Source organism: Littorina saxatilis, linkage group LG7 (assembly GCF_037325665.1).
Source record: "Littorina saxatilis isolate snail1 linkage group LG7, US_GU_Lsax_2.0, whole genome shotgun sequence".
Classification (NCBI taxonomy): Eukaryota; Metazoa; Mollusca; class Gastropoda; order Littorinimorpha; family Littorinidae; genus Littorina; species Littorina saxatilis.
The window spans coordinates 11,477,932-11,492,621 of record NC_090251.1 but is presented as its reverse complement, the minus strand read 5'-3'; the positions used below and the strand labels follow the sequence as shown (position 1 = coordinate 11,492,621).

Below are 14,690 nucleotides of genomic sequence, written 5' to 3'. Positions count from 1 at the left end.
ATTTTTTTGTAGACAAAGTTGTTTGATAGTTTCCTAGCTTCACCTCTTTAAAAAAAAAAATGGAGATGGTACTGTACGTGGTGTCACTGCATTTTAATACCAACTTCCTTGAGATTAATGTCAAACACACACACACACACACACACACACACACACACACACACACACACACCTCTCGATCTCTCTCTGACTGAAAAAGCACAATGAAAACGGTAGAATCAAAATGTCAATGATTTAATGTAATTTATGTTTGCATACGAACATAGTCATAAGTCACCAAATAAGATTGATAATGGTCAACTTCATTTTTTAAAGTGCCAAATGAAATTTAAATCATCCTTTGATCTTGCAAAAAAAAGATGTACATTTTGAAATCTCAGATTGTGACACCCCTACAGCAAAACAAACACAAAATTATATAAACACATCAATCTGTGCTGTTGAGCACAAAAATTCTAGATAAGCATTTTTCACAAAAATGTTGTAAACAAAGTTTTGGCATGCGCTAACATGGGGAGATTAATCAGGTCGTGAACAACCTAACCCTAACCCTTACCCTAATCCTAACCCTAATCATATCCCTAATCCTAACCCTAACACATGGTTCGTTCAGTCAAAGGGTCACATTTTTTAAGTCCAAGATTGGCTCATGCGCATTGACCGCAATGAGAAGGATTGTTCAGCAGAGGTTTGAGTTTGTGACAACGGGACTGCTTATTCTATAATCGCACTTGGGGACCCGCGGGGTTGAGGATAGTCGCCCCCCTACTGAATTAGAAGTACAATTGTAGTCTGTTCCCGGAAGGAGGGTCTTAACAGAGAGGTTCACCACCACATGGCCCATTCCTTAACGTGGTGTGGTGGTTTGCGTGTCTCGGTGACCCTAAGAGCTATGCCAGCGGGAGTGTAAACTCCTGGCAGGGCTTCCCAAGCTGGACAGGCCGAAGGGTAGAGGCCAGACTAATATGGACCAACCTTGTGCTCACAGGGCAGGTCCTTGGGCCATGAGCTAAGGGTGAGGTAACCCTGACAGAAACCTCGAGTGCTGAAGACGTATGTGTTGGGCCGCACGGCGCACTCCAACAAACCACAACACTACGCATCAACTGCCATTATGACACAGAGAGGTTCCACTGTACCTTGTAGTGACTTGTCCCTTTCTTGAGAGATGTTGTGGCACACATATTAGTTAAACATATAACCACGTCATGTCCCAAATAGATACTAGTTGTTGGGACAGAAAAACCAAGTTAGCATAGCATGTTCGTTAAAACGAGCTCCAGAATTATGAGCAGAGAAAACAGTGTCAAAAAACAAAGAATTCTGTACTCACTAATACAGAGAAAACAATAGCAACTGGTCGAATTCAAACCCAAATCCTACCTTAGTAGTGGAAAGTGCTCCTTGCCAGGCTGTAGCACAGCACAGTGAATAACAATCCTATTTTCTTTCCAGGAAATGTGCTGAAGGCCAGGCAGAATGGTGTATTACTAGGTCTACCACCTAAGCGCTATTTTTAACCCCTCAAACCTCCCTTCACTGGAAACAGCCAGTTTTGAGAAATTAGCATATTGGGTTTTTTTCAATTCTAAAAATAAAAACGGAATGTACTTATATTCAAATTTACTAGCTCAAATTGTGCAGTAGGGAAAGGAAACACATTTTACATAACATATGCATATAATTTATGCAAAGCACATATATATTGTAAAGTTATTATTTGTACAAAACTAACCTGGAAAGGAGGTGTGGTAATAAACACTAATGTCATATATGTCTTCATGTAGATTTGTAGCAGAGGACAGTTGCTTAGCCAGGCGAGTCTTGTACTACATGAATAAGCAGATGACTCACAAATGAATGAACCCATTTTTGACCTCAGCTTCCTTTACCTTAAGAGAGATAGAGATCGAGAGGGAGAGAGGGGGGAGAGAGAGAGAGAGAGGGAGAACTGCACACACACACACACAGACACACAGAGGTTATTTATAGCTCAGTAACTAGAGCAGGTTGCATATACCAAGAACTAGGAAAGTGCATGAAACATGTGGGGAGGGGGGGGGGGGGATTCTGCTGTTGGGATCATGTTGCTGGATAGCATGTGGGGGGAGGGGGGGGGGGGGGTGTGTGTTGATTACAGTGCGAAACCTTAACTTTTTTCCCAAACATGTGAACATTTCCAGCTTGACATATTTATATAATCTTCCAAGTAGCCATTGTACCCTGTCCGTACTTAGTATACAATTAGAATAAGGAGAAAAAGTAAAAGGATATTTGTGACATCTTGAAATACTTTCAGAGACTGCGGGACAGTCATTGTAATCATATAAACACACACACACACACACACACACACACACACACACACACACACACACACAAGCACCCCTGCACACACACACACACACACACACACACACACACACACACACTGACAGTTAGCCACTCACACAGGCAGGCAGGCAGACAGGCAAACACACAAAATGCACATGATTTTGTGACAGTAAGCATTTAATTTGTTCAACAATGAAGCAGGTAGAAAATGTGTGCAAAACATCATATGCACCAAAAAAGTCTTGATTGAACAAGAAAAGCTTTAACAGTTCTGATGGAAACCAAGATTAGGTCTTTCTGTACATTGTTATTGTAAACAATGTTAGTTTTACTCTCAGCTGATTAAAAAAAAAATATATATATATATATATATTTCATCTGTGTGCCACATCAAGTAAAATCAGAGGTTCAGATGTATGGAAACAAAACTCATCTAGTTAACAGCTGAGTTAACAAAAATGTACACATTATTGTTTTGAATACATAATGTGGGGGAGGGGGGGGTGTGTGTGTGTGTATGCGAGGGTTTGAAAAAGACTGGCGGGAAAGACGCATGGGGTGAGGGGGTGAATTAAAAGCATCTTTGTGGCAAAGGGAGGGGCCCTGATGTGTTATGTTGAGCTTAGCTTTTAGTATTTTGTTGGTTATAGTTTGGTTTTTGGTTTGAGATATCTTTAACTGTTTTAAGTACGACCACTCTAGCCTCACCTGGACCTCAGGATAATGAATAAACCAAAGATATTATTTCAATCATTTTCTTTTTTTATTTATTGTGTGTGAAGAAGCATATTGGGTGTTAAAATGCTAGCCGGTGCATGTAATATGAAAATGACAATGTGTATATACTCTTTTTTACATTTAGTCAAGTTTTTTTCTTTTTCAAATTGATGTACACAGGAAAATGTGTACTTTTCAGTAATTCTAAGGAAAACGAAGACCTAACCACCTTGATTATGCATCTATGTCATTTTTTGACAAGGATTGTTGAAAACTATACATTTAGTAGTAGTATATTGTTAGCTATGTTCTGGTTTTGATTTTCTCTGATGTCCCTGTGCTGCTTGCCTTCCATTATTTTAGCCAACCTGTCCATTTAGTGTTAGTATTTGTATACAATTAAAATAAGGAGAAAAATGAAGGTAGGTTGGTGGAACGTTTGTTATTGACAAAACAATACATTCACAGATATTTTGACCCAACGGTCTTTTAAGTGGACAGACAAACAAATATTCACACAAAACTTATCTTGATAGTTCTATTTGTTTTTGCATTTGCTCATCTTGCCTGACTGCAACCCTCTTGTTTGTTTTAATTGTTCTTCTGTATGTGTATACATTATGCCATCTTCATCATTTTATCATACAATCATTCATTCGCTCGGCTTCCTGATGAGTGGGCGTGAAACGGATAGAACTATCAAGATAAGTTTTGTGTTAATATTTGTTTGTCTCCCCACTTAAAAGACCGTTGGGTCAAAATATCTGTGAATGTATTGTTTTGTCAATAACAAACGTTCCAACAACCTACCTTTCTTGTTTTTTTATTCAGAATTTTGGAACGTTGGCAGTCTCTTGGTTTTTGGATTTTTTTTAAGGAGAAAAATGTTTAATAATGTAATCATATGAAATTTAGAGACACACACACACACACACACACACACACACACACATATAGACTGAGTATAAAACTTTATTATCTCAAGATGAGAAACTCAGGTGTGGTGTATCACAGCATTACAACATAACACGTAAGAACATATAAAACAGTAATATTCCTTTCATGCACAGCATTATTAAAACCTTATGGAGGCGCAAATAGTCAACTCATAATAATTAAGATTAAGATGATAATGTTAAAACAAATCTCTGGTTTTGACTGGTTTCAGAGACTGAGGGACAGTCATAATGTAATCATATGAAATTTAAAGAGACACACACACACACACACTGACACACAAACAGAGGCTGCAGACAAAATGCACATAATGTTTAATTGTTACAGAAGTCATTTATTAGCAAATATAATTTAGCAAATAAATACACATTGTATGCAAAACATGTGTACACCAGTAAAGTCTTGATTCATCAAAAAATTGCTTTCACAGTTCTGATGGAAATCAAGATTTAGGCTTCTCCGTTCGTAATGTTACGAATGAACAATTAATACATGTATTTGTTTTACTCTAAACTGACACGGTAGCAAATAATTATTTTGAAAGAGAAAAAAAATCAAGAGAACTGCACTAATGATTGGAACAGCATTACACTGAGCTTCTCTGTACACAGTCAGATTAAAGTGGGGTGGGGCGGGATAGTGGTTCTGAGAATTAGGAAGACTGATCATGAGTATTATGTCAGTGTGACCATGTAATGGTTTTTTTTTAGAAATACACCACTGCTGTTTTCCAAGTTTCAGTTTGATAATATAAGTCTCTGATGACTCGATCGATCAGTCTGCTTGGTAACACTAACAGCTATCAGAAATGTAACAGATACTCTTTCAAAAGTGCAGGTGCTTTCACACGCTGTTTTAGCAGCAAAAGAATTTTTGGAATAGCATATGGTACGTGGTGTATAGCTGATCTGGTTTTGCATAGATAGTTCTGCTTTATTGGAAAAAGAATAAAGGTTTTGGGCGAGGTAAAGCCTAATATCTTCTTACAAGTGCCACTTCTACAATGTATAAGAGAAACATACATTTAATTGAAAATGGTCTATCATACATGTAGTTTCTTATACAAAACTATTGAAAAAATAAAACTTCAAACACATAAAGAAGATAACAATGAAACTGTACTCACCAGACAACACGAATAGAACCGGTTTCGACGTATGTCTTCATCAGCTAAAAAATTATACTAAAACAAAGGAAAATTGATAGAAAAAAATTCAATCACATAGAAACTCAAAGTGTTCCAGGAAATACATGTACATTACATTTGCATTATTAGCACCTGACATAATTATAAGAAGTTGAAACAAAAGACATACACTGCACTGTACTAATTTTCAGAAAAGAATTTACTATTGAAGTTTTCAAAAAGATATGTACATCTGAGCCTGGTGCAACTCACAACTATAAAACATATCAGAACAAAAATTCAATTCATGCATCAAGCATTGAAACTTGCAGTGATTTGCTTTTATGTTTTCAACAGACAGCAAGACAAAAAGAACATATTAATGTTAAATCCAACACAACATGGTATTCGCAATTTCAACGTTACACATCAAACACAAGTTTCATTTAGTTAACCATTTGCATCTTAATTACTTTCTACACAGTTGCCACCGAGTAAGGTTCTTCACTGAGCTACAGGTTTAATGGTGCACGATACTTGTTTCCTTTGAACGGTCTTCCTTGCACCGCTTTCATGATTTCGACAGAGTTCATGATACTGTCAGTTCCGCTGTCATCATCAGAATCATTCCTGGAGATTTCATCTTTGGCTATACTCTTGATCGGGGGGGTGTTTGCAATGGTGTTCTTCATGAAAGATCTGATGCCAATTCCATCGACGAAGCAGAACATAAAACATAGAGTTACTATTAGAATCACCACACCAAGTAATATGCCATTGGAACCGACTTGGCTGTTGTCAAGGCAAACTTCGTGGTATGGTAGATTTGTGCAGTTGAACTTGTCAGATTGTGGAGATTCTTGTGAACAGGTAAAATTTAGAGGTACGCCTGTCAAAAAATTTAGAGCTACGCCAGTGAAATTGCACACTCCTTTGGCTTTTTCGCATTGCCAAAGGGGTGTCTCAGTCTTGTTGCTGTTCTCAATATCTGTGGTAACAAAGAAGGGCTCTATTTTAAAAAGCCCATGGGACAGACTTGCTTTCATCTTGATGTGCAACTTGAAGTTTTCTTTCACACCAAAGACACCTTCAGATTGTTCGGCCCTAACTGTTAGTGTGTGTGGTGTGGCTTCATGTCTATATCCGTCTTTATCATTGTATGCCCATACACACTGAAAGGTCTCAGAACTGTTTCTTTGCGCAGTCTGGTAAGTAAGATTCAGGAAGCCTTCAAGTACACTGCCACCAGCTTCAGCTCCTGGTACACGGCTCAGAAATTGACTGTCACTGCTCACGTTAGAACTGTTCCAGAATGCTGTAGCCAAAATTTGAGTGTTGTCGGGGTGTTGTTCAACCTTCCTGATTTCAATGTAGGCACCCGTTGACGTAATATGTAGAGGCTTACACCGCCAGTCGAACTGCATGGTCATTGTAAGCTGAGTGTACCCATCACATCCTTGGATCCAGCACAATCCCATGATGAAAGCTGTCAGCAATTTCCACAGATGTGTGGACATCATTTCTGAAAAGAAAATCAAAACAATATTCAACTTGAAAATCATGAACAGATGAACAAACTGAAGACATCCCAATGAAGGAAGGAGAGAAATAAACAAGTTGCATGAAGCGAAACTACGACATTTAGTCAAGCTGTTGATTACTCACAGAATGAAATTACCAGACTGCATTTTTTTTCTCACCAAAACAAGATAGCTTTGTCCCTTGTGGCCATGCGCCCAAAAAAGCGATGAACATGTTCACGAAAAAAGCGTGTAGAAAGTGTCAATTTAAGCCAGGATAGCGCAGTAAGGCATATCGCTTCACAGGACAGTTTTTTTTCTCTATTCTTTTTAACTATTATCAGCTTTTTTTTAATCCAAACGTAATGATTTTGAAAATGATAAAGAATAAGATGACATCACTTTTCGATCAACTACTACAATTTGAACTTTAATTAGAATTCAGATTTTTAATGACCAAACTCATTAAATAATATTTTCAGCTTCCAAGCTGAAATGAAATTCCATAGTCCGGGCTTCGTCGAAGATTGCTTGACCAAAATGTCAAGCCGCGGATAAGACGTCTTCAAAGACATTTATCAAAAAATGAGGGAAACAACTTTTGGGGATATAATTCTTAGGAAATCTCATGTAAAGTGTCATGAAGATGGGTCTAGAAGTTTTCTATGAATCACTCTACACATACACATTATCACACACAGACAGACGAACAGATTCCCTGTCTATGTTAAAACTTGACTTTGTAAAAAAGAAAAGGAGGGGGGAAGGCTGGGACAAAAAGAACCTTAAACATAAAACAGGCAGGTATGAGATAAAAAGACAAACAGGCACATCACACACACACACACAACATTTGTGAGAGCAAAAACTGGTCATAATCTTGGGTGCTTTGAACAGTGTGTCCCCCACCTTAAAATAAATGTCAATAAAATGTAATTGAAGGAAGCAGTGCAACAAGCTTTCATGATTATTATATTATTATTATGCTACTTCACTCAGTATATTCTTACACAGAGATTGCTGAATTTGAAGACGGAGAACTAAGTAGAGAGTAGATCTATGTGTTCATGTTACGTAACATTACATCAGCACTGTGCAGACGATGAAGACAGAAAGAATAGTGAGTGGAAGAGAAATCAAAATACACCTGTTGCGACGATAACCTTTAAAACGGTGCCTGCAATGTACTGATCCTGATCCTGACACCCAGAGTAACACCCTCAACAACAACAAAAGTAAGAAATGACATTCAATACGTTTAAGCTCAAAGTCTCACCTTTAACACTTGGAATAAGATGGTAAGATTGAAGTTGTTGTGACTGCTCTCCTTGCAGCTTCGTCGATAACTCTCAGGTAGGCTAGCTGCGAACGCCTCAACTCAGGTAGGCGCATGTGCAGTAAGTGTCGGTGATGACTAGAACATTCCACAGTAGTCCAGTATGTATGACTCAAACTGGGGTTTCTCTGTTCTAAATATATATTCATATGTTAATGGCCACAGTTTGAGAATACGGTCCAACCCCTCTCTCCCACAGCTGCATGTATGGTGAGGACAGAGGCACAGATACGCAAAAGTTACACAAACAGCAATAGGAAGGGAGACCATTAAAGAAGACAAACACTTTTTTTTTTAAAGAGAGAAATTTTAGGACTTCATGGTGTTGAAGAATGAATGTATTCAAAACAAAATCAAACTGTTTATTAATTACAAAACACACACAAATACAGAAGATTAAATAAAAGAGAGAGGTTCAAATAGCTGAACCGAGTATATTATCAGAAAACTAGAAATATGATTAAAAATGCTTAGCGCTAGTTTGCTTAACTAAAATAGGTTAAATTATAGTCATTTTCTTGAATTTTAGAATTCCTTGGACAATACACCCCAAAACGTACAAGGGTAATTAAATTCAATAATATATGTATACAGTACTTCATGATACAAAACAGTCTTAGATTTCTGGCTATTTAGTCTTTGTAGTGAGCTATCAGCGCTGCAAAAAGGTTATGTTAAGGCTGCTACTCGTGACTTATAGCTTCCCTAATGATTATATGACACAGAAATGGTGATGAGTGGTTGAAAAAGACTGACAACTCTGCATCTTCAGATGTTAAGAGTTTGTTTCTCAGTGATAATGTACGACAACAAAAAAGTTTAACAAAAAAGGATAACAAAATGGAAATGTGTATTTCTTAGACAGTGCCTCAGAAAAAGTGAGGCATTACATTTTATTTCAACTTTAATGGAAGCCTCCTATAGCTGCTCCTATAGCTTATAAGTATATTCATAATTTTGTGCAGTTTGAGACCACTCCCCTCACTCTGACCACTCTCTGTCTCTCTCTTTTAATTCCATTCCTTTTCTCTCTCTGTGAAGTTCAAATTGTGTGTTTGTCTGCAGCACAGTATAATCAAAGTTAGAGTTCCCAGCTTGATTATTCAGTGTAAATATAAACAAAAAGGTTGGGACTAGCTTGATCAGCAGATTAACAGATTAATTGTTTTCAGGGCAGGGCCATGAGCTCAATGTGCAGTACGTGCACTTGCTATAGGAGTGGGTTTGAACCCAGATTGCCGGGAACAGACTACTTCCAATTCAGTAGGGGGGGGGGGGGGGGGCTATCCTCAACCGGGCGGGTCCCCATGCAGGTGGCGGATAGGGGAACGGCCCCCAGATATGGGGGCCAGCTGCGAATATAGAATAAGCAGTCCCGGACCAACTAGCGGTGTCTCTACCAGGTCGGGGTGGGTTAGCAGATGACACTGACTACCCTATAAATTCCCTACGTGTCTCAGTGATGACAGTTACACCATACGAGTAAGAGCCGCATTAAAAGCTCTAGCCCCGGGGTGGGACCCCCGGTAAGAAATCCCCCATGTGTTCCCAGGGTTAGGTTTTTGAGCCAGGAACTAAGGGCGGGGTAACCCTGAAAGAAACCTAAGGGCTGAAGTCGGAGGATCTGGGCCAACAGGCACACCTTAACCAACAGATCCACGAAAATTAAAGAAAACAGCAAACGACAAGAAGAAGAACCCAGATTGGGACAGGGATTTCTGAGTTCACATTGTACAGGCCTCTCTCCTCTGTGTCTCAAGACCCCCGTGTGCACAATTGCCCTTGATAAAGATAACAAGTTCACAGGTCTTAGTCCTTGGAACACACCATAACACACCTATGCGGGTAAAAGAGGGAAAATGGGTTAATGCCGCACTGTAATGCCACCTTTGCTTTCCTCAGGGAGAAATCAATCCACATTTTCAGAGAGAAACCTCACAGGACTATATCATGAAGTTACAGTGGAATCTGCCTGTTTTAAGACCCCCAATTTAAGACCCCCTCCCTTTTAAGACCCTGTTTTCTCAGACTGTCTGATCATAATCTCTTTAAATTTACCCCCGTTTAAAGACTGACTCCTGTTAAGACCTCATTTTCCCAGATTTTTGGAAGTCTTAAAAGGGGGATTCAACTGTACAACAAACGGACCTGCCACACACCAAAATATTTCCAAGGGGCAGGTCATGTCATAATGTTTGGAAAACAAAACCTGTCAAAGTGTCATTATTGTTGTTGTTGTTGCAGTTGGGGAAGCTGACGGTGGCAGTGCTGAAGGAGGCGGCCAGGAACGCAAACATCCCCTGTCTGGCCACCAGGAAGGCTGACATCATCGACGCCATCAGCGACCACTACAATGTCGAGTAATCATCATCACGACCGATTCCTGACGTAGCCACAGCACCAGCTCCTTTATGGTTAACATCATGACGTCAACAGTGACTTCTACGGTGTCAAGTAATCATCATCAACATCCCCTGTCTGGCCACCAGGGAGGCAGACATCATCGATTCTTTCAGCGACTTCTACGGTGTGGATTAATCATCATCACGACCGATTCCTGACCAATTCTCTGCATCAGCTGCTACCTGAGGCATGGGGAAACGAAGACCACCCCATGCTTGAAGTCATCACGACTGATTCCTGACGCAGTCACAGCATCAGCTATTTTATGGTTAACATTATGACGCCAACAGTGACTTCTACGGTGTGGAGTAATTGTCATCAACAACACCTAGTGTTCTCACGGTACCAGCTGCTTTATGGTTAACATCATGACATAAACAGCGACTTCTACGGTGTGGAATAATCATCACCATTTCCTGACGTAGCCACAGCATCAGCTGCCAGGACCTTATCAAGTTATGGTTAACATCATCGTCAAACTCAGTAATGGTCAAGTTTAAGGAAAGAAGGGAAACTGCTTCTTCTCATTATGTGTAAAAAATGTCTCTGAACATCATAATTGGTAGTAATAGTAAAGGAATCTGCCTGTCATAGAAATGGGAAACATTTCATACTTATGACTGTTATCAATCCTATGCGCACAAGTAAAATGTAAAGTGTGTTCGATTTTACTGATTGCAAATAATATCCACAGTGAACCGCCAAGGTATTGTTGATAAGAGGTTGGTATTGTAAATGAATTTTGTGTGTTGTGACAGATATATAAATGAAGCCGGTAACATTTCTCATGTCAGTTTTGTGTATAATTTTTACTGTATGTCAGTGACAGTGTATAAACTAATAATTCTGTTTCTTCTTTCTTAAAATTTTTGAAAAGGCCTGTTTATTGTAACAGACAATGGGGAAACTCTGCATGCCATTAAGAATCGTCTATCTGAGGTATGATTATGCATGTAAAAGTAATTAGGAAGTGAAAGCAAAGTAAGCAACTGTGCTGCTTTATTGTCTGAAAAGAACAGAGATGCAAACAGTGCAATGTTGTCTCCTTTGTTTGTTGTGTATTTTCCACATCTTTTTTCTTTAGTGTGTGTGTGTGTGTGTGTGTGACAGTGTGTGCGTGTCCTTGTGTGTGTGACAGTGTGTGCGTGTCCTTGTGTGTGTGACAGTGTGTGCGTGTCCTTGTGTGTGTGACAGTGTGTGCGTGTCCTTGTGTGTGTCCTTTTTCAGTGTTTGCACTGTTTGCCTTGCATAAGCGAAGTAAGAGCTGCCTTTCTAATGTGATCAATGGCATGATTTTGTTTTCGACCAATTTTTAGAATTTCATACTGACCATGCTTACAAATGATGACTATTTTTAATCATACTTGAAATCACAAGACACTGGCTTAAACTGCTTGTTTTCTTTTTGTTGTGGTCTGTATAAACTAACCCAATAGGAATCAAATACCATATTTGGAACTTTTTTTCTCTCCAAAATCGTGTACTGGAACTACTTGGCATAATGGACGATGTTGAGAAATAACTGTTTTGAGGTGTTTTTTTACTTGGCCGTGGAAGAGTTGTGCCCGTTTAAAAAATATATATTGTAAGTGATTATTATAAAAATGTGTAGTGCATGCATATTGGACCTCATGATCACTGCCATTATCAGATAAATGTGGATATCACAGCCACATTTGGGCGGGGATGTAGCTCAGTCGGTAGCGCGCTGGATTTGTATCCAGTTGGCCGCTGTCAGCGTGAGTTCGTCCCCACGTTCGGCGAGAGATTTATTTCTCAGAGTCAACTTTGTGTGCAGACTCTCCTCGGTGTCTGAACACCCCCGTGTGTACACGCAAGCACAAGACCAAGTGCGCACGAAAAAATCCTGTAATCCATGTCAGAGTTCGGTGGGTTATAGAAACACGAAAATACCCAGCATGCTTCCTCCGAAAACGGCGTATGGCTGCCTAAATGGCAGGGTAAAAAACGGTCATACACGTAAAATTCCACTCGTGCAAAAAACACGAGTGTACGTGGGAGTTTCAGCCCCCGAACGCAGAAGAAGAAGAAGACAGCCACATTTAACGTTAACTAATACAATGATCACTTGGCTGTTGATTGAAAAGACGCTTATAAATACACAGGTGACAGAATAACATGCGTCATGATTTTTCAGTTGGCAGCCAAGTGATCAGTTTCAGAGTGATCATGTGCTGTGATGTGCATGTTCTTCAAAGAAAAGGACTTTGTATTGAGCGATTTTGAGTTTTCTTTAAAAAAAACATGCACGAGCCAGTTCAAAGTTTGCGGTGACTCTGTCATTGTGTATATGTATATGTCACGGTAGAGACGAAGATCTGGTAGAAACGACGTTTCTACCAGTAGAGACGAGGATCCTCGTTTCTACCGGTAGAAACGACGATCCTCGGAATAAAACGTTTGTGTGTGTGTGTGTGCAATGTAGGTGATTTTGTCAATTATGAATACAGTTCTATCTTACCGGAATGAACTCATTTTTAACGTTGTTTACAGAGCACGTGCATTTGTGGGAAATGTATTGACAATGTCAGCAAATATTGTTCACCTACTACAACTGCCTTCACTGACCAGACGAAGACAGCAATCACAACTCTTTTTTTTCCTACAGAGTGAACACAATTCGTGAAATATCTCTGTTAGTTTGACTTCCGAAAACAGTATTCCACAGACCTTGTGAAGGCAGTTGTAGTAGGTAAACAATATTTGCTGACATTGTCAATACATTTCCCACAAATGCAGGTGCTCTGTAAACAACGTTAAAAATGAGTTCATTCCGGTAAGATAGAACTGTGTTCATAATTGACAAAATCACCTACATTGCACACACACACACACAAACGTTTTATTCCGATCGTCGTTTCTACCGGTAGAAACTCCGATCGTCGTCTCCGCTGGTAGAAACGTCGTTTCTACCGGTAGAAACGAGGATCGTCGTTTCTACTGGTAGAAACGACGTTTCTACCAGATCTTCGTCTCTACCGTGACATGTACATCTTGCCTCACCTTCAAGATATAGAACTTTTCTACAGCGTATAAAAACCATGACAAGAGTTTTATTGTTCGAGAAAATATGTCTTTTGGGGTCAGAGGGTTCGAATTCTATGCAGGTCATTTTTAAATGTCTGTTTTTATATTTAGTCAAGTTTTGACTAAATATTTTAACATCGAGGAGGAATCGAAACGAGGGTCGTGGTGTATGTGTGTGTGTGTGTGTGTGCGTGCGTGCGTGCGTGCGTGTAGAGCGACTCGATTCAGACCAAACTACTGGGCCGATCTTTATGAAATTTTACATGAGAGTTCCTGGGATTGATACCCCCGAACGTTTTTCTCCTTTTTTCGATAAATGTCTTTGATGACGTCATATCCGGCTTTTCGTGAAAGTTGAGGCGGCACTGTCACGCTCTCATTTTTCAACCAAATTGGTTGAAATTTTGGTCAAGTAGTCTTCGACGAAGCCCGGACTTCGGTATTGCATTTCAGCGTGATGGCTTAAAAATTAATTAATGACTTTGGTCATTAAAAATCTGAAAATTGTAAAAAAAATAAAAAATTATAAAACGATCCAAATTTACGTTTATCTTATTCTCCATTATTTTCTGATTCCAAAAACATATAAATATGTTATATTTGAATTAAAAACAAGCTCTGAAAATTAAAAATATAAAAATTATTATCAAAATTAAATTTTCCAAATCAATTTAAAAACACTTTCATCTTATTCCTTGTCGGTTCCTGATTCCAAAAACATATAGATATGATATGCTTGGATTAAAAACACGCTCAGAAAGTTAAAACGAAGAGAGGTATAGAAAAGCGTGCTATCCTTCTCAGCGCAACTACTAAACCGCTCTTCTTGTCAATTTCACTGCCTGAACGGTGGACTGACGATGCTATGAGTATACGGTCTTGCTGAAAAATTGCATTGCGTTCAGTTTCATTCTGTGAGTTCGACAGCTACTTGACTAAATATTGTATTTTCGCCTTACGCGACTTGTTACTTAGGTACAAATGGTCTACTGGAGAAATGTAGCTGCATTTTCTTGTACACTTTTATGCAAGATCTGACAATAATTTAACTTAGCACTATTATTGCTTTTTTGATTGGTCACTTGATGCGATTGACAGAATCTTGCTATCGACTGAGCCAAGCATGGATGTATTCTGTATTCTGGTAAAATTGCTGAACTGGTGTTAATGAAACTTCTGGTACGGAATAATTGTTCCCGAAACGTTTTTTAAACATTTTTTTGTAGACAAGATGGTACTGTGGTGACTG

The 14,690-nt window shown here is 39.1% G+C and overlaps 1 protein-coding gene and 1 long non-coding RNA gene across 2 annotated transcripts in view; both read left to right on the top strand.

The window, feature by feature from the left end:
- LOC138970676 (X-ray repair cross-complementing protein 5-like) overlaps positions 1-12,174 on the top strand; it is a 66,549-nt gene extending 54,375 nt beyond the window's left edge. The window contains exon 20 of the mRNA XM_070343150.1: positions 10,235-12,174. Within this exon, the coding sequence (XP_070199251.1) occupies positions 10,235-10,354 (120 nt within the window). The 3' untranslated portion in view covers positions 10,355-12,174. The remainder of the gene's footprint in view (positions 1-10,234) is intronic.
- The window catches only part of LOC138970684 (uncharacterized), a 94,993-nt gene that overhangs the window by 69,198 nt on the left and 11,105 nt on the right, over positions 1-14,690 (top strand). The window lies entirely within an intron of this gene.